General features: G+C 44.3%; 1 protein-coding gene across 4 annotated transcripts in view; it reads right to left on the bottom strand.

Annotated features, from left to right (window-relative positions):
• CELF6 (CUGBP Elav-like family member 6) overlaps positions 1-21,884 on the bottom strand; it is a 36,214-nt gene extending 14,330 nt beyond the window's left edge. For 2 of the 4 annotated variants that reach the window (XM_070430887.1, XM_070430896.1), the window contains exons 1-3: positions 21,571-21,884; positions 17,810-17,892; positions 9,130-9,178 (exon numbers count right to left, since the gene is read on the bottom strand). In XM_070430887.1, coding sequence (XP_070286988.1) covers positions 9,130-9,178; positions 17,810-17,892; positions 21,571-21,832 — 394 coding nt within the window. In that variant the 5' untranslated portion in view covers positions 21,833-21,884. The remainder of the gene's footprint in view (positions 1-9,129; positions 9,179-17,809; positions 17,893-21,570) is intronic. The other 2 variants (XM_070430913.1, XM_070430905.1) reach the window with 2 other exon arrangements.
• Between the last annotated feature and the right edge of the window lie 2,731 nt (positions 21,885-24,615).

The raw sequence follows: 24,615 nt of genomic DNA, 5'->3' as shown, positions 1-24,615 counted from the left end.
GAGCCCAGAAGTAAGCCCTTGCATATATGGTCAAATGATTTTGACACAAGTGCCAGTCTTTTCAACAAATGGTGCTGAAAAAACTGGATGTTTACATGCAAAAGAATAAAGTTGGACTGCTACCTCATATCATATAAAAAATGAGCTGAAAATGGATCAAAGACCTAAACATAAGTGCTAACACCATAAAAGTCTTAGAAGTAAAAATAGGGGGAAAGCTTCATGACCTTGTATTTGACAGTGATTTCTTGGATATGACACCAAAAGTATAAGCAACAAAAGTAAAAATAGATAAATTGTATGACAACAAAATTAAAAACTTCTGTGCATCAAAGGACACAATCAGAGTGAAAAGGCAATCTAAAAATGGGAGAAAATATTTGCAAATCATATACCTGATAAGGGTTTATATCCAGAATATATAGAAAGCTCCTGACAATAATAAACCAAATAATCTATTTTAAAAATGAGCAAAGGACTTAAACAAACATCTCTCCAAAGAAGATATGCAAATGACCAAGAAGCATATGAAAAGATGCTCAACAACATTAAGCATTAAGGAAATGCAAATCAAAACCACAACGAGCTAGCAACTTACACCCATTAGGATGATTGTTATAAAAAACAAAAACAGAAGAAACCAAGATGGCGGCATAGGTTAACGCCAGAGTTTGCTGCCTCGAACAACCATTTCAAAAATACAACTAAAAGACAGAACGGACATCATCCAGAACCACAGGAAGGCTGGCTGAATGGAAGTTCTACAACTCGGAGGAACCGAGAATCAGAGGAGGCGCAGTGCTGAAGTAAAATACTAAGGTGCGGAGTGCGCTGTGCGGCGCGGGCTGGTGGCTGAGGGCGCGGTTGTCTGTTTCAATCCGAAGGGAGCCTCAGGCTCTGAGCTCCAGATCCAGGCGAGTTTCTAGGGACCCAGACTCAAACGGGAGAAGCAGGACTGTCTGGCTATGGTCCCTCCGAGGTTTGCAGCTGTTGCTGGGACAGAGAGGCAGAGCCCCTGGGGACAGACTGAGAACAGCCATAACTGCTCCCTCCTCCGCCCAGTTGATCCCATGGGACCCGCCCCGCCCAAGCCCCCCCGCACAGAGCCATTTGGCGGATAGCCTCAGGCAAAGGCTAGATTACACCTCCCTAGAGGACACAAGTTCTTCCACTGCAGACACAGCCGATTATCACAGCCAGTCGGCCTGGAGGTCAAATCCCTCTAGTATTATCTACAACAAACAAGGCTTAACTACAAGACTGCACACAAAGACCACTAGGAGGTGTACCAAGAAAGTGTAAAAACTGCGGAGACAAAGAAACAGGACAAAACTATCAAGAGAGGATATTGAGTTCAGAACCACACTTTTGAGGTCTCTCAAGAGGCTTCTAGAGTCTGTCGATAAACTTGATGAGATGTACAGGAAATCTAATGAGACCCTCGATGGTGTGATAAAGGGCCATCTAGAAAGTAAGCATACACTGACTGAAATAAAGAATACTATACAGACTCCCAACAGCAGACCAGAGGATCGCAAGAATCAAGTCAAAGATTTGAAATGCGAAGAAGCAAAAAACACCCAACCGGAAAAGCAAAATGAAAAAAGAATTAAAAAATATGAAGATAGTGTAAGGAGCCTCTGGGACAGCTTCAAGCGTACCAACATCAGAATTATAGGGGTACCAGAAGATGAGAGACAGCAAGATATTGAAAACCTATTTGAAGAAATAATGACAGAAAACTTCCCCCACCTGGTGAAAGAAATAGACTTACAGGTCCAGGAAGCGCAGAGAACCCCAAACAAAAGGAATCCAAAGAGGACCACACCAAGACACATCATCATTAAAATGCCAAGAGCAAAAGACAAAGAGAGAATCTTAAAAGCAGCAAGAGAAAGAAAATCAGTTACCTACAAGGGAATACCCATACGACTGTCAGCTGATTTCTCAACAGAAACTTTGCAAGCCAGAAGGGAGTGGCAAGAAATATTCAAAGTGATGAATAGCAAGAACCTACAACCAAGATTACTTTATCCAGCAAAGCTATCATTCAGAAGTGAAGGTCAGATAAAGAGCTTCACAGATAAGGAAAAGCTAAAGGAGTTCATCACCACCAAACCAGTATTATATGAAATGCTGAAAGGTATCCTTTAAGAAGAGGAAGAAGAAGAAAAAGGTAAAGATACAAATTATGAACAACAAATATGCATCTATCAACAAGTGAATCTAAGAATCAAGTGAATAAATAACCTGATGTACAGAATGAACTGGTGATTATAATAGAATCAGGGACATAGAAAGGGAATGGACTGACTATTCTTGGGGGGAAAAGGGGTGTGGGAGATGCGGGAAGAGACTGGACAAAAATCATGCACCTATGGATGAGGACAGTGGGTGGGGAGTGAGGGCGGAGGGTGGGGCGGGAATTGGAAGGAGGGGAGTTATGGGGGGAAAAAAGAGGAACAAATGTAATAATCTGAACAATAAAGATTTAATTAAAAAAAAAATAATAATAAATAAATAAATAAAAAACAAAAACAAAAACTGCTAGTGTTGCAGCAAAGATGTAGAGAAATTGCAACCCTTGCGCATTGTTGGTGTGAATGTAAAATGATATTACCACTATGAAAACCAGTATGGTGGTTCCTTAAAATATTGTACCCATTAAACAATAATTCCCCATTCATCTTCCCTCAAGCCCCTGATAACCATCATTCTACCTTCTGTTTTTATAAGTTTGGCAACTCTGGATACCTCATAAAAGTGGAATCATGCAGTATTTGTCTTTGTGACTGGCTTATTTATCATTAAAAAAAATACGGAATTATCATGTGATCTAGCAATACTAGTTCTGGGTATATATCCAAAAGAATTGAAAACAGGGTCTCAAGGAGATATTTGTGCATTCATGTTCACAGTAGCATTATCCATAATAGGAAGCAACCCAAATGTCTATCAACCAATGAATGCATAAACAAAATGTGGTACATACATACAATGGAATATTATTCAGGCTTTAAAAGGAAGGCAATTCTGATACATGCTACAACACAGATGAACTTTGAGGACAATATGCCAAGTGAAATAAGCCAGTCACAAAGACAAATACTGCAGGATTCCACTTATATAAGGTATCCAGAGTTGCCAAACTCATAAAAACAGAAGGTAGAATCATGGTTATCAGGGGCTTGAGGGAGGATGAATGGGGAATTATTGTTTAATGGTACAAAGTTTAAGTTTTGTAAGATGAAAGAGTTCTGGTAAAGGGTTACACACAATGCGAATATAGTTAACACTACTGAACTGTGCACTTAAAAATGGTAAAGTTTGTTATCTCTAATTTACCACAATAAAAAAGAAATAAAAATAAGGTAAAGAAGGGCTTTAAGGATGGCCCAAAATTAGGGACTTAGACCAAAAAAGTATTGTGTCATCATCCTAATCCAGGAGGGAAATAGGAAAGGTAAACCCAGCATGACTTCCAGATTCCCTTAAAAGAGAAGACTTTCAGCCTCCCACGATGCCTTTTCCTTTTGCAGGCTGTGCAACTGTACCTGAAGGGCTTGTAAGACATTCCACCATGTCCATGGCCTAAAAGTGTTACAACGATCAGCTTTGGCCAATCCACTCTGAGCTAAGCTGAAGGAAAGCATTTCTTTCTTTTTTTAAAGTATATTTTTATTGATTTCAGAGAGGAAGGGAGAGGGAGAGAAAAATTGAAACATCAATGATGAGAGAATCATTGATCGGCTGCCTCCTGCACACCCCACAACCGGGATCGAGCCCATAACCCTGACCGGTGATAGATCCTCCCTTCTGATCTTTCAACCGGGAATTGAACTGTGACCTCCTGGTTCATAGGTCGATACTCAATCACTGAACCACGCCAGCAGGGCAGAAAGCATTTCTTTTTACCTTTGGAAGTAGAATGCATTTTAGGAAGTGAAATGTTAACTTGAGTAAACTCTTTTTTTAAAAATATATTTTATTAATTTTTTACAGAGAGGAAGGGAGAGAGATAGAGAGTTAGAAACATCGATGAGAGAGAAACATCGATCAGCTGCCTCCTGCACATCTCCTACTGGGGATGTGCCCGCAACCCAGGTACATGCCCTTGACGGGAATCGAACCTGGGACCTTTCAGTCCGCAGGCTGATGCTCTATCCACTGAGCCAAACCGGTTTCGGCGAGTAAAGTCTTAAGCAGTACTATGAAACTTATCCAGCCAGGTCTTAGTCGGAAGAATACTTTTTAGAATTAAATAAGTATAAGGATCAAAGACAGAGATGACTGCCAACTGACAGAATAGTTGCTGCTAAGGTTCATACTTTATTTCAGTCACAGGACATGTCTCACTATTATGAAATTCTAAAAATTCTAGGTTAAAATTTAACTGGAACTCAATGTTCAGTTGTTATTAAATACTGAATTAAATAAAGTCTTAGGAAAATTTGGAAAAGAGGGCTCACCTAGTTAGATAATAATATATGTCTATTACTCAAAATCTAGGCTGATATTTAAACAAGCCCTTGCAAATTCAGGCAGAAATTACTTAATTATAGGATGGGGATAGAAAGGTTGATATGAAGACAAATGACTGGATTTTGAGTTAAATCAAGTTTCAAGATTAAAAAAGAGATGCTCACCTCAGAGAATGCTTAAAATTTTAGTTAAAAAAATAAAGTAGCCCTGGTTGGTGTGGTTCAGTTGTTTGGGCATGTCCTGTGCACCGAGGGTTGCTGGTTCGATTCTGGGTCAGGGCACATTCAGGCTCAGTCTCTAGTGGAGACAGCTTGATGTCTCGCTACTCTCACATTTATGTTTCTCTTTCTTTCTCTCCTTTTCTCGTTCTCTAAAAATTAATAAAAAAATCTTTAAAAAATAAAGTGAAGAGTGCATGGATTGATTACTTAATCTATTTCTGTACCTTAGGAATCTTGGATACAGAAATATTTGCTGAGTAAAAAAGACAGCAAAGTTAGGGAATGGAGCAAGCAGAGCAATCACCATTGTGATTTATGACTTTATCGATTTTATGCTATGAAATTTGAAAAAGAGGATAGAATATACAGTTCAATGATTTTGTAGATTTTGCCTTAGGACTGAAGAATACTTTTCCTATAAGATTGGTGCTTATAATTTAATGTATTTTTCTTAGTGCTTTCATAGTAGAAATACCATAAGTTAGGAAAAATCAACCACAGTCTTCATGCTAAAGAGCAAAATAAAATAGACCTATTCAGTTACCATTGTCTGAGAGATTTGGGGATCTCTAGCTCTGACCTCATATAATTCGAGGTTAACATTTTGAAATGTATGAACCTTGAATTTTTATGCAGGCCAACATTTTAATGTTTACATTTAAATAAATCCAAATGCTGCAGGAAAAGTTTTGGCACTATGTATGTTTACTGTAGAAGTGGATGCCTTTAGTATATTAGAAGATAATTTTATTTAGGAAAATTAGATGCATCTTCCTTTGAGAGTATACTGCTCAGTGCCCCAGCATATAAAATATAGGCATGGAGTATATGAACAGCGTGAATTTAGGTACAAAATTTATGGGAACTGGTTGGGATACATTAAAAGGCTGCTATAATATAGTTATGAAGACCTGGATGACCATCTGGTACTCCAAGTGTTACCAAGGTTGCAAGGGATGGCCTTGGAAGAAGAGGACCCCAGCACCTCCTAAAAGGCAGATCCTGTTGTGTTACTGCTATTATTGTGTTGCAAGCATTGAATGTGCATGTTACCAATATCTTCTATAAGTAATACAATGTGTTTAAAATGCAGGATATTTCAACCACAAACCTCATGTCTCTTCAGTAAAAACAAGAGAAAGACTACTCTGTTGATTGGCATAAGGTAAAGTAAGTATTTTTGTGTAGAAGGTAAATGGGAAAAATAGGAGTCTTTGGGTCAAAGAAGCAAACCTGATAGGTTTGGTTAGACTCTCACAGTGCTAGTCCACTTTAAAAATTGAGTTAGTTGGCAACATTTAATATAATTAAAATGTATTTTTAATTAAATTATGAGAGTCTCATCCACTTAGGGTTACTTACCTGACTCCTGTAGCATTTGAATTGGTGACCCCAATTTTATGGAAAGAAAAATCTAATAATCTGTTGAAGAAAAAAATAGCAGAATTTTGGAAGATTATTTTTGCCTTGATACCCCTTGGATTATGCCTTGATACCAGTCTTTTTTAAAAATATATTTTTTTATTGAGTTCAGAGAGAAAGGGAGAGGGAGAGAGAGGTAGAAACATCAATGATGAGAATCACTGATTGGTTGCCTCTTGCACGCCTGCTACTGGGGATTGAGCCTGCAACCCGGCATGTGCCCCTGACTGGAATTGAACCTGGGACCCTTCAGTCCGAAGGCCAGCACTCTATCCACTGAGCCAAACCAACTAGGGATGATTCCAGTATTCTTATCAGATATAAAAATTACTGTTAGGCAATCATTATTAGGGATTTAATTTAGGAATAATAAAAAATATGCAGGTACACAGGCTGTGACCATTAACTATGAAGATTTATAGAATGTTTGAGATCACAGAGATAAGACTTGAATGGGACAAGATGACCCACATTGGTGTCAAATATTATATTTCAAAAGAAAAATCCAATACCATTTTAAAAGTTGGGTTTCTAGAACTTTAGAAGAGATATGTGATAACATTCAAGAAAATGAACACATTTTGATTAGTAAGATTATCTAACACAGATCAGTTGGTAGTAAAATACTTAGAAATTGTAAAGGCCCAAGACTTAGTACACATGCCTCCTCTCTCTTAAATATGTGGCAGAGAACATTTAGAAACTAGGAGTGAGAAGAGGGAGGAATTGAGAGATCTTGTTATCAAAACCTGCAAGAAGGATTATCCATGGATGCATTTGGACTATATATTCCTTAAGACCCATCACTTGTCAAGAAATATGTGTAACATGTAACTACTAAAATTATGAATTCTACTGCCAGACAGACCTATTTCCAGCTAGATTTGCTTTTCTTGATCTCTTGAGCTGATCTGAATATAAACAGGTATTGAGGTGGGATGCCACATGCACAGAATTTGTCAATAATGTGATCCTTGAAAAACTGTACAAAAAGGAAGAGAAAAATGATAAAACTCAGGCTGGTGCCACTGGTTGGGGCCCAGATGACCAGGACATATGGGCCAGAACAAGAAGAAGCATTATTGGCATGGAGGCTTCCTTTGAGCAACTGCCCTCACCCTGACAAGTTGTGTTGGATTCCAAACAACAGGAGAGCCCCCAGCACTGTGAACTAAGTTCCTGAACCAGACTCCAAGTTGCATCATGTTCTTCAAGCTCTAGACATGCTATTCTCTTTGACTGAAATGCCTGCCCACCCCCTTTCTCCCTTTTCTATTGACTGCTTCTTGTTCATCCTTGACATTTCAGCTTAAATATTTCTACCTCTGGGAGTCCACCTTGACCTCCCTAAGTTGTGTGCCTTTTGTTTGTGTCCTCACAGTTCCCCCAGGACTTGAAAAGAACTGATCACACTGAATTGTACATCGCTCTAGAGCTCCATGAGGCCAAGTGCCAGGTCTGCCTTGCTCACATCTGTATTTCTAATGTGGAGTATTTCCTCAGAAGATATTGGTTGGATGGTTGAATGAACTGCATCCCAGCCTATCTGCTTCTTAGCTCATTGGGTACTCTCAGCTGTGGGACTGTAGTGTTTGTAGGTAGGACATAGAAGCTGGCCAACAATGGTCTCGATGCCTAACAGAATTTCAAGCGGAAATTTTGGGGACAAGTAAACCAGAGGTTTGGTATATGGCCTGGAACTTCTCAAAGACCGGGCTGGAAAGAATGAGATGGGAAAGACAGATATGTGTGTGGAGGGGAGGAAGGAAGCTTGGTAATATCTCTTCAGGCAAAGAAGGGGTGATAACATCTTGACCAGAAACTGAGAATTGGAGACCAGAGGTCAGAGAATCTAAAAGGATGAAAGAAGAATTTCTTAGAGGAACTAACTCTACAATAGAACCATGGAGCTACCAGAGCCCCTTGTTCTGAGCATGAAGTCTGAGAAGGTATGCAGAATGAGTCGAGGTCAATAAATATCTGTCAGTTGGATGCCATTCTCTTCTTGACCTTGGAAAGCTACTTTCTCCTAACAAAGCTATGGCTGATCCTGGGTAAGGCAGGCAGAGGCTTAGCTAAGGATTATAGTCAGCAGACATCAGGGAGGGCTACCAGCGAAGAAAGAGGGAGAAAGACATCAAGAACTGACACCAATGTTCGCATTGCTTTTCCAGCATGGAAGCTGATCAGAACACAGCTGGTTGTCAAAAAGCACAGGTTTCAACCACTCCTGTTCTTAAGGAGCATTGGTCTTTCTGCACCAGGAAACAGTGCAGTTAAAAGCCTTTCAAAGTCATCCCATGGTCTTCAGCAGAGAGTCAAATTCCTTAATATGGCCTACAAAGTCCATTACATCAGTCTCATCTTTGACCATGAATAGCCAGGCAATTACAATGAAGGAATGAGTGGCCCAACCTAGAGTGGACTGGGTTTTCTGCAATCAGAAGAATCTAGAAAAGGAGACTAACTCTAGCCTCATTCTTCAAACAAAGAAGAACCTGGAAAAACAGAATGAACCCTCTCAGGGGGAAAGGTGAAAAGAGCCTCCTTCCTCTATCTCCAGCATCTGCTTAGGCTCTTCCAGCCTCTTTTGGGTCTGGGGACCCTGGGGCCTCATCCCTTCTTCTTTATTTTTAAGATTTTAAAATTGATTTTTAGAGAGAGAGGAAAGGAAAGAGATAAACATCAATCAGCTGCCTCTTGCACACCCATCAGGGATGGACCCCACAATCCCTGGCATGTACCCTGACCAGAAATTGAACTGGCAACCTTTTGGTGCACAGGATGATGCCCAATCAACTGAGCCACACCAGCCAGGTCTCATCCCTTCTTAGTCTGAGCTGGGATGGCTAAGCTGTTTCTAGAATGGAGCAACTCTGGACCCCACTTGTCCCCTTACCCAAGGAGGTCCTAGTAATAAACCATTGGTAGAACTGGCTCCAGGAGTGGATCCATTATCCCCTACATGGGTGATACCCTGAGGTTTGTCAGGTAGGGAAGTTACCTCCTCGGCCCTCACTGGCAGCTGGCTTCACTTGGATTGGACGGTTCATCTGAAAGACATCGGACCAACATACCCAGTCAGCATGACTGCCTGGCCCTTGGGCCTCCCGGCTTCTCCATCCCTGACTCCTCAGGATCTAAGCTCTGGCACCTTTGAACTCTGCACTCCACCTGTCTCACCTGGGATTACAGATTTTCTCCAAGATTCCTTCCGTAAACCTGGGAATTTACAAGGTGCTTAAAACCTGAAGGGTTGGGTGTTAGGAAGCTCAGTGGCAAGTGCAGGAAAGACTGTGGAGGCTAATGAGATTCTCTTACCTTGGGCTCTGGGCAGGGACCATGTGAGGCCTATCCCTCTGGCTCCTGGACTTCCTTAAAGGCTTTGGATGGGAGAGAAGAACTGATATTGCAGATTTGTGGCCTCAAATAGAATATAATTCTGTACCATTTAGATTAAACAATCTGGAACCAGACAGACTTAGTGCTGTCTATTCCCAACTCTGCCATTTAATGGTTGTATGATTTCCAGTAAGCTACTTTCTGATTCAAGTTGTTAAATGGGGGAGAACCTTTACCAAGCTTTTGTGTCACCATAGTTTCTACGCCTCAGTCCCCTCCTGGGTCCCCCTTCCCCTGAGGATGTTAGAGTTCTTCAGGGCATCATCTTCGGCCCTGCTCATTCTGTTCCTCTCATTCTTCCTGGATAATCTCATCCAACCACCTCTCTTCCGAGCTTCAGACCCACATGCCCAGCTGCTTGCTGGGCATCCACTAGAAAGTCTCACTGGCACCTTCCACTTGACACATCAAAACCAGAGTTCATCTTTTTCTCAAACCTGATTCTTCCAGTCATCTAAGCTATAAGCCCAAAAAACAGCTTGACTCCTTCCTCCGCCCCCCACCCCCCCCAACCAATTTCACCTTCTAATTCAGGGGTTCCCTGATCAGAGGTGGATAAGAATCACTTGGGAACCAAATCAGATTCTTAAGCTGGGGGATTTGTACAAGTTCTTAGGTGATGTAAATATACTCCACTCCGCACATTCCCATCCCCCCAATCACCCTGAGAGAATTCATGACTGAATCCCCACCTCACTTTCCTCTCATGGGTGTTGTGGATCACATGAAATAATGGGGGCACAAAAGGTCTTTGTAAATGTCCAAGAGCTGGGTGCATAGGGTGTGAGGAATTATTGTTGGGACAGACAGCTGATTGCCAGGAGGAAAGAACAGTGGCCTTCCAAGTCATGGTGAAGGAGTACTGATGCCTTCTCTGGCCTGAGAAGGTTATGATCTGGCTCCCTCCTCTGAGGACATGCACTATTTTTGCACCAATCAAGAGCCACTCCATCCTCTACCGATGTACTTGTTGCCGAGACAACAGGCAACTTCCTGTTACCATAGCCACAAGTGCTACCCGGTAACCATGGTAATGCCCTGGCAGTCGCAGCTGAGCAATTTCCTTTGATAAAATTTGAAGATGGAGAGTGAGGAGGGCTTTTTTTTTTTTTAAGGAAAGGAAAACAGGCCAAGCCTCAATCAGTGCTATTACCCTCTCACCCAAAGCTCATGTTTTTATCTGCTCTGACACGCCCATCACTGGTGGTGGAGCACCCGCAGTGTACCACTGTGAGTGGGGACCAAGACACCAGCAGGACTCAGGCTGCAGTCTAGAGAGGGTGACAGATCAATCTAAGCAGATCAGGATGAGCTGGACAGGTCGGGACTGGCCTGGACCAGGGACCAGGAGGACAGGACCCGTCCCTTGGCATGGCCACTTGTGATTGTGGAGGAGAGACCAAGAGATAGAAGAGTGGAGACATGAGAATAGATGAAGAGAAATGGGAAGGCAGAAATCATGAGAGAGAGTAAGAGACAGACCTAGAAAGGGGCAAGGGAAGAGAGAAATACTGATGGAGATAAGAAGGAAATGAGGGGACAAGGGGTAAGGAAGGAAAGGCAGGGAGGAGTGTGGTAGGGGGAAAGGAAAGAGGAAAGAAGCTTAAATAAATATTGAGCATTTCTGTCTGGAGCATAGAGAAATGAGCACATGTGACAGCAGTGGTTTCCACAGCAGCTGCCTCCCCAGGCTGGATTTCTGGGGACATAGAGCTCATCGGTGTTCTGGGGGATGCCCCTGTCCTCCTCTCCAACTTCTCCACTCTTTGATGGAGAGTGGGCATTAGGTGGTATGTACATGTCCTACAAGGACCAGGAGTGAGAAGCTGGGCAGCTAGGCTTTCCACCACTTGGGCATGCTACTAGCATTTTCTGAACTCTGTGAAGATCCCCAGGCTGGGGCCTTTAGGGGAGACAGTGATGACCACAGGAACGCTATCCTCAAAGTCTCACAGAGGGGAACATAATGCCACCATTTGCTGAGAGCCTAGTGTGCACCAGGCCCTTCCTGGGGCATTTTACATACATTGTCTCTAAATTTCTTTCAACCACTATGCAAGGTAATACCATTGTCTCTATACTATAGACAAGAAAGCTGAAGGTGGGGGAGGATAATCACATGTCTAAGATCACATGGTGGGTAAGTAGTTGAGCTAAAATTTGCCCCCAGTTCTGTCTGACACTGAAGTCATTGATTTTTGCATTGAGCTGCTGGACTCTGTTTTTAAGACATGAACACAAGAAAAGGGGCACAGAGGGACTGGAGCCTTAGGAGGAGTGCAAGGTAATGTGCTCTGGGAGAAGCTGACTCCAGGTGGAGAGGTTGACTCAGAGAAAACTTCATGGAGGAGGCAGATTTGACCTGGGGGGTCATTTGCAGGACTGGAGTCATTGGGTCATGTGGAGATAGTGGGAGAGGTAGGGCGGCAAGCTGAGCACTCCAGATGCCTTGGGCATGGAGAGGGAGCTGCCAGTCTGAATAAGGAGCAAGGATTCTGGTGGGCATGGAGGTAGCCAGCAGAGAACAAATTACTTTAGAGTCAGATAGACGTAGATTTAAATCCTAGCTCAACCATTGTCAACTAAGTTCTCTGAGCCACATAAGTAAAAAGGAAAACCATGACCCTACTTTGCAGGGTTGTGGTGAAAATGACAATGGCTACATCTTAGTAGGTGCATCAAATGTAATAGGGGCTTCTTCTTCTTTTCTTTTCTTTTTTTAGTGGGGGGGTGTGAAACAAAGGTAGGCAGGGGCCAGAACAGGACAGGTTTTGAAAACCATGACAAGGAATTTTGACTTTGTTGTATTTCAAAGGCAATAAGGATCCAGGAAAGGATTTTAACTAGGGGAATAATCTTATGAAAGATCCCATGAGCTGTCACCATGCAGAGAAAAGATTTGAAAGGGAAGATTAGAGGTAGAAAAACCAGTGTGATACAGGTAAAGGGGGAGGGTAACCTAGAGCAGGGCAGAAAGAAATGGACAGATTCAAGAGATGTTTCAGGAGAATTAACTGGACTAAAGTTCTAGCGGATGTGGGGATTGAGGGAAAGGAGAAAATGTTGGCTGACTCTCAGTTTATAGCTTAGGTTTTGGGGAAGTTGGCAGTTTGGAAGTGTGGAGGTGCAGGGGAAGTCTGCAGGAGACTAGCACAAGAGGATGAGGACAAAATTGAGCTCTGGGCCTTCGGTTTCCACTGTGAAGTGGTTAGGGAGGACACCCACAATTTAGGTGTAATCTGTGTGGCTGAAGGAGAAAAAGGGTTGCCCACATGAACTGCCTGGGCAACCCTGCCCTGCCTTGTTCCTGCCACAACCAGGGGACAGACTTGGGAGTGGGATGAGATAATCATGGTTCCCCTTTGGAGAAAGGAAGGCTTTGCTTCCTTGGCCAAGAACTTCTCATGGAAACTCAAGTGAGCTCTTGAGCTTGGCTGAGCACCTATTCCCTTGATAGTTTCTTAGGTAGAGTCCAGGCTCATGTCTTCTTCAGAACCAGCCTTGGATGGGAAACCAAGAGAGAGAACATCAGAAAGAGAAGAGAACAACCTACTCCAGGCAGTGAAGTGGGGAAGGTTGGAGACAGTACAGATAGGCATGATACTCTGGTTCTTTTGCCCCCATCAACAGAGAGAAGGCAACACTTTATCCCTTCTTTTTCCTTGACTTGCCTAAAATTCATGCCTTTAGACTCAGCACTGCTCTCTTCAGACTCTTCTGTTCTGATGCCAAATCCTCCCTCCACTCAGCACTCATGCCCTCAGTCCCTTCCCCTACCATGGAAAGAGTGTTTATCAGAACTTTCCTGAAGAAGGCACCATTGGTGATTCTAAGAGAGGTGTCATGGGTGCAGGGAAGGGTAATGCAGAGAAAAAGCAAACGTCACTGTTTTCAGCATGTTGTTCTACTTTATCCCCCTTCTCTAATTCAATTTACTACCAAGTCTCATTGGTTCTAGAATCTATATAGAGATCCTCAAGTTCCTCCTCTTCTCCCATTCCTGCCCTATCCCCAGCTCCAGGTTAGTGTCATCATTCATTTGCACTCAAGCAACAGTGCTCTAAAGGGTCATCCTGCTTCCAATGTTGCTTCCTTTCCAAACCAACCTTCACACTGTAGCCTGAGTGATCTTTTAAAACCAGTCCCTCACTCTCCCATGCTTAAAATCTTCCGACAGTTCTCCATTGCAAACCTCCCAGTAAAGCCTGAGATCCCAATCCCAAGACCAGCAGTCAAAATGTGTGAGTTTTGCCTGCCCTGTTGCACAAGATACACAATACTCTCCATTCACATGGAGCCTTAGCCATCTTTGCTGGACACCTTCCCTACCAGTTCTCACACTGACCCCAGAATTCCAGAAGTGGCCTTTGTCTTTAGGTTTCTAGATACTCAAATATGATTATACTAGAGGCCCAGTGCACAAATTCGTGCATGGGTGGGGTCCAGCTGGCCCACCCTGATCGGGCCTATCAGGCCAGGCTGGCCAGAGAGAGGAGCCACTGGCGGTTGGCAGGCCGGCACCGCCCCCTGGTCGAACTCCTGGTTGAACTCCCTGTTGAGGGGACAATTTGCATATTAGCCTTTTATTATATAGGATCTGATCACTATTCAGCTCTGATAGCATCTCCTCTGTGAAGCTTCTCCCTCTTCACTCCTGATGCTTCTTTTACACACTTAGATGTGAACCCCACTGAGATGCAATGAGTTACTTCTAGGCTTGAAGCTTTTTGAGGACAAAGGCTCTGACTCACTGGGTGGCTGCTAGCACATAAATGCCTTTGTGTGACTTAGAAAAAATGTGTCCCATTCTCTGGATGACACATTTCTGTGCAAATGCACATAGCTTGGTCAGTAGAGCATGGCTGGATTTTAGCCCCTATCTGTCCTTTCCACTCAAGCTGTTTTGTGCAGGGCACAACCTGCAAAAGCAAATCTACTCAGTTATATCTGACTCCTTCACAGTGTTTGAAGGGTTGGATGCCCAAGGGAAAGAAGGTCATAAGCAGGGAGAGAGACAAATAAGAGGGGACCTTCTGAAGGTGGGGCGGAGGTTGGGCTTCACCTTCCTCAGGTACATTCTGGAGCCTAAAGTGAGACTGAAAGAAGTGTTTCTAGCTTCACGGAGAAGGAGCTGCAGAAGATGGAACAGATGACTGAAGTCTGAAGGAAGCCAAGCTTTGATAGGTGACAAAAGTTAGCAGGTGGAAGGGAACCAAGGAGAGGTCCCAGATCAGCAGTTACCCTAGGGGTTTCTCTTTGGAGCTGACCCAACATTTCCTGGTCACAGTGATAGTCCTGCCTGTCTCCAGGAGCCCAGATTGATCTTATTCCTGCTCTCCAGCAGATGGTAGCTATGCCCAAGACCTAGTGCTTGCAGAGAGCTGGGCACCTACCTCCCCCCATGCTGGTGTGGGTGAGGCCAGGTGACTAAAGCTGCCACTGCCCCTGGCAGGCCCAGAGGAAAGATTGATAGCACAGACATTGCTGGGGCTAGCCAACAAAACCATTGATTTTCATTTAGGAGAATTAAATATTAATTTTCACTTTGTTAAACTAGGGAGGGTGAATAAAGCCAATTCCTGCAGTACCAGAGGAAGCCAGGCTATGCTGGAAGACTGCAGATGAAATAGTCGGAGGGGGCAGAAGTATTCAGTCACCAAGCCCTCCAGAATCTTAGACTTCTGTCTGTCACCACATTGGCTCAGGTAACTGAATGAATTCTGGAGCCAGACTAGCTGGCCTTAATGCCCAGATCTTCCCATTAGTAGCTACATGACCTTAGGCAAGTCACTTGTTTTCTATGTCCAATTTCTTCACCTGTAAAATGGGAGTGCCAATAACAAAACCTTATTCATAGAGGACTAAATGACTTTGAACTTGTAAATTTCTGGAATCAATAAATATTGCCTTCTTTATTTATTTTTTTCTCCCCCAGAAATTATCCCAATAGTCTTATATCAGGTGCCTTCAGTTCATAGAGTCCTCTAGGTATCCCTTATTTTGTGGAGTCCTATAGCTCATTGAGGAGGGGTTTTATTCTCCCAAAGTCCATCTTAATTCTTTTCAGGGGCTTTCACTTGCTTTCGGGATAAAATCCAAACTCCTCAGCCTGGTATCCAAAGTTTCCTCTTCAAACACTGCCCTCTGTGGATCTTCTCTGTGGCCAGGCCCATGCTCCCATGGGCCCTCCTCCATGCTTCCAACCTCATTTTACACCCAGCCTGTTCCTTGTGTCTCTGCACCTTTACCATGCTGTTTCCTACATGAAATGTTACAGTTTGCCTCAGTGATAATACTAATTTGAGCAGCAGAAGTCATTTATTCTTATGGTTGGATGAATGACTTCTACTACTCCTACTCTACTAATGCTGCCATTTTACTACTATTACCACCAGCTAACTATTGACTGCTTACTGTCTACCAAGTACTGTGTTAAGCACTTTACATGACTTAGTTTATTTAATTATTATAACAGCCCTATGAGTTCAGTTTTACAGAGAGGAAGGTTAGGCTTAGAGAGATAAAGACTTGCTCCATGTCACAGAATTAGTGAGTGGTGAGGCCCGGATCCACACCCAGGTCTGTCTGACTCCAGAGCCTGCATACAGAGGATTGGTGAGGGTGATATGTTGGCATTACTTGGCACTGAATCTTCAAGAGTGAGGCTCAAGTTGCTTCAATCACTAAGATTCTAGGATATGACACCCCATTAACAGCTTGATCAGCTCTAGGCAAAGCTTGTCCCATTTCATGGCATATGCAATTCAAAGGGATGACTTCTTTATACTGAACTGAAATTATTGTGTCTGTTCTTTATACCCACTAATCCTAATCCTGGACCCTGGAGCCATATAAAAAACAAATCCCTCTTTAGAATCTGAAAATGGTTATCCCCACCCCTAACAGTAATGTTTATCAAGATCCTACTCTGTGACAGACTCTTGCTAAACTTCAGTTAATCCTCATGAGAACCTAGTGAACTAAGTGTTAGTATAACCCACTCCTTATACATGAGGAAATTGAAGTTCAAGAAGCTATGTAATGTATTCAGAGACACCAAACTGGTAAATGGCAGAGCTGGGATTCAAATCCAGGTCTTTGAGACTAGAAAACTAGTACTCTTAATTATTATGTTATGATGCCTCCCTAATAAAGCTCCCCGACTAAACCCTATCTTCTCAGCTAAATATCTCCAATTTCTTCAAACTATCATTCCATATATTAGTATATTTTATTTCCTATCATGGTCTCTTTATGGTAGGCTAATGACCCTCTTAAATCTGAAGCCTAGAACTGGATATAGTCCCAGGTTTGACCTGACTAGGGGCATTTCAATAGTGCTTTTGTTTTAGACACATCACTCCTTGGACAAGAGAAAATGAGGATGGGTACTATGACTACTGGATCTTGGTGAACCTATGCTAGTTCCTAAAAATCACCACTTTCTTCCTGCCACATGGTCAGTAGATCCCACTTTGCCTTTTGGCCAGTGATTAGCCATTAGCCAAGGCCATGCTAGGTGCCACTGATATATAATGGCCCAGCTACCTTGTAGAATCATGTCTCTCTTAACTTTAGCCAAGTGTTTAAGGTATAGAGGGAAGGCAATCTTGGTGAGTCAAGGTATCCTAAAAAAATTACAGGAAGAGGACCAGAGGGACCTGCCATCAAGAATCCTAATACTGGAGAACATGGAATATCATCCCAGCAGAGCCCCTAAACCAGCGGTTCTCAACCTGTGGGTCGTGACCCCTTTGGCGGTCGAACGACCCTTTCACAGGGGTCGCCTAAGACCATCCTGCATATCAGATATTTACATGACGATTCATAACGGCAGCAACATTATAGTTATGAAGTAGCAATGAAAATAATTTTATGGTTGGGTCACAACATGAGGAACTGTATTTAAAGGGCCAGAAGGTTGAGAGCCACTGCTTATGTATCTGCATCCATGTTCACACCAGTGACAAATGTCACTAGAAGCCATGATTTCAGCCAAGGTGGACAAATTGTATGGCTCACAACACTGATGCCTCTCCTAAAAGATGGAGTGGGACACTTGAGGCAAGGGTCTTGAGCTCATTTCTTTGAGCCAGAAGACTGAATATAAAAAAGAACCTGTAGCTGTTCAGGGCACAAGTAAGCCCTCTTCTACAAAGATGCTGCTGCTGCTAGTTTCTGGTTCCAATCCAGCTCCTACATGCTGCTTTGACATGCATGTAGGGCATGTCCCAAGTCTGAGGTGATTCCCATCCCCACCCCCCAAGTGCTGGTGGACTTACCCCTGGCAGGGTCTTCTGCTCGTGCAGTGCACTCTGAGCCTTGAGAGCAGAGTCCCGGGCGCAGTAGGTGAGGAAGGCACAGCCTGGGGAGGAAGAGGCTGGCTCAGGGGGTTTCCTGAAACCCCCAAATACTCTTCCTATAAAGACCCCATTAAATTGACAAACTCAAGGTCACTTTCCTTTAACCAAAGACACTGCTTCTTCTCTGCCTCCTACCTTCTCTGAAGGGAGGGGCTTCATGTGCCTCTGACTCTTTCTCATTTTCTCTTGGCCTAGGGAACATGTGTACTCACACCCAGTCACATGCTTATACAATTCCACATCTCTCCTCACCACTCCAGCCATAATCGTGCTGGGGTTAAACCTCACTAGGCCACTTTGCCTTCAGCTTTAACCCCAGCCTTCCTTTTCCTTTTTGGAATCATACTGTCTCCCAACTCATTTTCAATGAGAGGAGGCAGAAGAGGAGGAGGAGGGTTGGGATCCAAGCCCAGAACCTCACAGTTTCTTAACACTTCCTTCCTCCTAGTTTGAAGCCAAGGAATGGGTTAATTTGAGGTTTGGAAGATGAGGCTGGTTTAAGGGCTTCCTGTAAGTAAAAACTTCCAGTGCTCTCCCATCCTATCCAAGGAGCTTGATCTTGTTACTTCTCCCAAGTCTTCAAGATAGGGCCTCTTAAAGGGTTATTGTGCCTCAAATCTGACTTCTTTAAAACGGCCAGTAGAAATAGGGTGGAGGAGGAATCTGAATTGAACCAAAGGGTCGGTCCTACCCCTCTTTGTTCAGCCTCAGAACCTTAACCTGCTAGGAAGCATTGGGTTGGGGATCTCTTCCTTTCCAACAGGCATTGAGCACTCACTCACTTATTTTGATGGGACATTACGATGGACTTGGGGATAAAGTGGCAACAAGACAGACACATTCTCCACCCTCATGGGAATAATGTAAAGGATCATGAGGAGCATGCATCTGAGTCCAAAGAATTGAGAAGTATCTCAGAGTACATCGAGTTCTCAACAATAAATAGAGTTTAACCAGATGACAAGAAGGGTGGCGATTATTTCAGACCGAGGAAATAGCACATATAAAAACTCAGTCAAGAATCCAGTGTGTTGGGGAAATGGATGGAAGGCTAGTATGGTTGAAGATTGGTAATGGGGGCAGAGTGGCCAGTTAGGTATTCAGGGATCAGGTCATCTATAATCTTGTCTGGATTTTGAACTTTTTTTCCTTGGAGCAGTAGAGAGCTACTAAAGGGTTTTAAGCAGTGTTGTGACATAAGATATGTTTCTAGAGAGAGTCTTTGAATGTAGGAAGGAGGAAGACTGAAGGAAGAGAAAGTAGATGTAGGAAGGAGCTTGGTGCAATTTTCCACTTAGATCTCAGCAGACTAGAAAGGCAAATGGAAACATTTTCTCCTATGTCTTCTATTTGGGTGGCCCCTTAAGGTGGGTGGATATCTGCCATTTGTTGCATGAAAGGAACCTTAGAGAACTCCTGGGACAAACACTTATTGTATCAATAGGGAAACTGAAGCCCAGAGTGTGTGTCAGTGGCAGGATTGGATTTGGAGTCTCTTAACTCCTAGGCTAAGGTTGTTTTCAAAGCACTGTGGCTGCCTCCCTCTGTACCAGCCACCAAAAGGAAAATGAGTCACTCTGGTTTTGGACGTCACTACTGCTGGGGAGAGGGTGGGGGAAGATGCTGACTTGGAGACCCCCCCTGATCATCTTGCAAGGCAACCCTGCCTTGGAGAGTTGCAGGTTGGTTGGGAGCTAAATCACCAAACACCTAATTCTGCTTACATCTCTGCTCCATCTTCTGTCAACACACCATATCAGCTGACATCGGAACTGGGCAGGGCTGGGGCCCAGTCTGAAAGGTTCAGGGGCCCAGTTGTGGCCTAAAGGAGCCTATATGGACTACTGGGATGGGGATGGGAGAATGAGGGATGGAAAGACAGGAAAGCATGTAAAGACAGATGGATGAAAAGCAGGAAGAATTAGAGCTACATAGAGAAAGGAGGAGGGAGGAAAAATGGGAGGGAGGGAGAGAGAGGATAAGGAAATAGTCAGAGACTCTGATGGTGAAAAGAGTGAGAAGAGTGAGAATTAAAGGTATTCCATACACTGCCCTTATTGTAAAGGTGGCCTTAAAAGATTAGCTTGAACTTACATACTAATATAAGTGTCTAGAAAATAACAAAATAAATTGCTATGTATATGGACAGCCAGGCAGCTGGATTGAATTAGAAGGAATCTGGGTGGTATAGTCTTGTCCTTTTATGCCCCATTTAATATAACCTCAGCCCAAAAGGTAGAAGATACACTGCTACCTAGCTGGTCCTAGAGCTTCTATGGGCATTTATTTTACTGAAGCCCCTATATTAGTGTGCCTAGGAACTCCCCAAGGTGTCCCAGTGGAAAAGAGGCGGCAGCCTGATTACAGCTCTCAGCCCTTAGGAAAGTACATTTAGCTGTTACCCAGGGCCCACAACTTCTTTTCTAAAAAGATCATGGAGGATAGTAGGTAAAACTGCCTTCCTCACCAAATCCTGAAACCACAAATATGGTGAAGGTAAGGAGAGATAAAGGTGTTTCTCCTCATATCATTTCCTTCCCCCACCCATGTATGACATGTGACTCTGACTCTCTTACTCCAGCTAGCTTGGACAGACTTGTCTGCATGTAAACAGCCTCCTCCCTCTCTCTACGGAAGAAAGGGGTGTGGCTGCACAAGACTATGTTATCTCTGTCTCTCTAGCAAGGGCAGGGAAAAGACCCTTTCTGCCTCTTCAACCTGACCCACCCTAAGGCTTTGGTCCACAGGCTCTGGTCCAGGACTAGACTGTAAGGGAGGGAAAGCAGAATGCTATAGGAGGATTGTGGAGGGACAAAGATGAGGCATAGAACTGGGGAGATTAGAGCATGAAAGTAGTGTGGGTTCAGTTGAGAGAAAACCTGAGATGAGGGAGCACGAGTTCCAAGCTGAGGTTAGGGTTCTGGACTCAAATCAGAAGAACACTATGTTGTAATTCTGGCAGGGGTTGGAGAGATTTACTATTAAACATGAGGGTGGAATTTGGAGCTAGGAGGGGGATTGAATTTTGTGAATTAACTAGGCCTGGGTTCTGAAGAAGGGTCGAGTTTGGACCTGTGGCATTTCAGGTTGGCAGTCTAAGGGTCAAAAGAAGGCTCTGGAGGTTGGCTGGGCTTGGAGGCCAGAATGAGTGGTACAAGTCCAAGATATGTGCGTGGATGGTTAGGTCTGAGTAGGGTGGCACCAGATGAGGATATTCAGGAATGATTTGGTCCAGCATTTGGGAGATTGAGGGTATTAGAGACCAAGAAGGTGGAATAAGTTTCCAAATTCCAGGATTTGGGATGTCTGATGAGAGGGGTGGAGGGAGATCCAACTGAAAGGCGGGGACTGTTGGGATGTAGGAAGTTGGAGGTTAGAGTGCAGAACATGTCAGGGAACCAGAGTGATGATCAGAGGGAGCATGTCAGAGAAAATTCTGGGTTCGGGGCTCTGTGAACTGGGGAGGATAGTGGGTTGAAGTGAGGCTGGTGTTAGACTAGTGTAGGACTGGATCTAGGTAAGGCTACGGTTGGGGCTGTGGTTGAGGCTGGAGTTTGGGCTGGGCCGAACTCTAATCGGATTGGGGCTGGGCAGGGCTGGACAGGGCTGGGCAGGGTTGGGTAGGGCTGGGTAGGGCTGGGTAGGGCTGGGCTGGGCTGGGCTGGGCTGACCCCGCGCACCTTTATGGAGGCCGGTGAGCCGGTCCTTCAGCACCGTCAGCTCGTAGATGCGGCCGAACTCCTCAAACAGCGGCTTGAGGTCCTGCTCATCCAAGCCCCGCGGGATCTGCCCCACGAAGAGCTTGATGGCGTCGTGGTCCTTCATGGGCACGGCAGGACCTGGGTTTAGCCCGCTCAAGCCGACGCCGCTGTCCGCGGTGCTGAAACCCAAGCGCGGGACGGGGCCGGTGGGCGGCGCTGACCCTCCGGGCGCCGCGGCCATCTCCCTGACCAGTCCTCCCTCCCTCCGGTCCCGCCGGTCCCGCCGGTCCCGCCGTCCCCTCCCAGGACCGGAGGCGAGGGCCAGGAGGGAGAAGGCGGGGCCAGGGCGGCGAGGGCGGGGACGCTGCACAGGGGGCGGGGTCCCTGGTGGAGGGGCGTAAAGAGGGTGGGGCGGAATAAAGGGGGGCGGGGCCGTGGGCGGGGCAGGCCCAGAATGAGCCGGCGGGACGCGGGGTCTGGCTTGAGGTCCGGGTCCCGAGCTCTCTGGGCTCCCGCCCGAGCTTTCCCGGAGCCGAGCCCTGAGCTCCACACTCGTGATTGGTGACGTCAGGCAGCAGTCCTTGGAGTCTACGCAAATAATTTGCATAATAAGGCAACAGCGGCCAATCAGAGCTGGAGTTGACAAGGCTCTGCTGGGGGCGAAGGGGCTGCTGGACTCACGCGCTCCTGCTCGCCATGGCAACCAGACCTTCAGATTCCCTGTGAGTGTGAGCGGGCGTGGCCGTGAATCGCGCGTGTGCGCCTTGGACCGCATGAGGGGAAGTAGCTTCGTCATGCGTGGTGATGTCTGTGGGAGTCGTAGTTACCCCCTTCCTCACACTCTGGCACACACGGGCACACAACCTGAGGGGTGGATGGTTATTACTCTTCTCCATTCCCACTGCCAAGGCCAATTCCTCGGAGCCATCCTACTCCACCCCATCACACCTCTCTTCGGTGTCTACAACCATTTCCTTACCCACGAGCGTCAAACACGTTTGTCTTCCCTGCATCTCTCCCCCACTCCCCCTCCCCTTTTTTTAATTTTAAAGAAAAAAGTTGAATAAAGCAAAAACACTCCTTGAACACCGATTTCTCCTCAGGAGAGTGAGGGAACTTATATTAGCCATATGATCAGATACCTGGTTCATTCCAAATTTGTGAACTAAAGAGTGCTATTTACCTTTTCTGGACAAGAAAGCTGAGGATCTGAAAGTGAAGGAGATTTAGATCAGGCCCACCCCTAAGATTTGCTGAACCCAGGGCAAGAGAAGAAATGGAAACAGACAAATTGTGTTTACATGTTTCAAAGTTGTCACCCTGCCTGGGTGGCTCAATTGGTTGAAGAGTACACCAAGATGCCCAAGCTGGTTTGGCTCAGTGGATAGAGCCTCGGCCTGCGGATTGAAAGGTCCGGGGTTCCATTCTGGTCAAGGGCACATACCTCGGTTGCGGGCTCCTCCCCGCCTGGACTTTTGGTGTGTGTGTGTGGGGGCGGGGGGGGGGAGGGTCGTGCAGGAGGCAACCAATCGATATGTCTCTCTCACCCCTCCCACTCTCTCTAAAAAAGGGGGAAAAAATCAATGGAAAAATATCCTCGGGGTGAGGATTAAAAAAAAAAGTACACCAAGATGTTTCTCTCTCTCTCTCTCTCTCTCTCTCTCTCTCTCTCAAATCAATAAATATATCCTAAGGTGAGGATTTTTAAAAGTCAAGTTAAAATGTTTGTCTCTCATTTTTACAATTACGCATTCATAATAAAAATGAAAAAATATATAAAGCTGTTTCTTATATGACAAAGTTGGCAAAATATTCAAGCTGATGGAATATTATTACTCTTGCTCATGTCTGAGAATTCTCTTGATGGGCCAGTGATGTTTGGGCAGAGGAATAATATGATCAAGATAAATAATTTATATATTACATAAATTTATTTTAGAAAATGTTTTCTTGCCTTTCTTTTCAAGTAAAATTTCTAACCTGTGTCCACTGATTATTTTAAGAAACTTCTCAAGAACAGCAGTAGGATTGGAATCAACAAAATATTATCACAGCAAAATTCAAACTCGAAAATAAATTGTGATTTCAAAAATATATTTTTATTGATTTCAGAAAGGAAGGGATAGGGAGAGAGAGATGAAAACATCAATGATGAATGAGAATCATTGATTGGCTTCACACACCCCACACTGGGGATCAAACCTGCAACCGGGATATATGCCCTGACCAGGAATCAACCTTGATCTCCTGGTTCATAGGTTGATGCTCAACCACTGACTCACACCGGCCAGGCTAAATTGTGATTTTTTTGGGGGAGGGAAGGGGAACCAACTTTTATTTATTTATTTATTTATTTTTTCATATTTATCAACAATTACTTTATTTTATTTTAATTAAATCTTTATTGTTCAGATTATTACATTGGTTCCTCTTTTTTCTCACCATAACTCCCCTCCACCCAGTTCCCACCCCACCCTCAGCCCTCACTCCCCACCCACGATCCTCATCCAGAGGTGCACGATTATTGTCCAATCTCTTCCCGCACCCCCCACACCCCTTCCCCCACCAAGAATAGTCAGTCCATTCCCATTCTATGTCGCTGATTCTCTTGCAATCACCAGTTCATACCGTTCATCAGATTATTTATTCACTTGATTTTTAGATTCACTTGTTGATAGATGTTTATTTGTTGTTCATAGTTTGTATCTTTACCTTTTTCTTCTTCCTCCTCTTCTTAAAGGATACCTTTCAGCATTTCATATAATACTGGTTTGGTGGTGATGAACTCCTTTAGCTTTTCCTTATCTGTGAAGTTCTTTATCTGACCTTCAATTCTGAATGATAGCTTTGCTGGATAAAGTAATCTTGGTTGTAGGTTCTTGGCATTCATCACTTTGAATATTTCTTGCCACTCCCTTCTGGCCTGCAAAGTTTCTGTTGAGAAATCAGCTGACAGTCGTATGGGTACTCCCTTGTAGGTAACTGACTTTCTTTCTCTTGCTGCTTTTAGGATACTCTCTTTGT

Source organism: Myotis yumanensis, unplaced genomic scaffold, assembly GCF_028538775.1.
Source record: "Myotis yumanensis isolate MYYU_CA2020_CCGP unplaced genomic scaffold, mMyoYum1.0.hap1 SCAF_1, whole genome shotgun sequence".
Classification (NCBI taxonomy): Eukaryota; Metazoa; Chordata; class Mammalia; order Chiroptera; family Vespertilionidae; genus Myotis; species Myotis yumanensis.
This window is presented reverse-complemented; position numbering and strand designations above follow the sequence as displayed.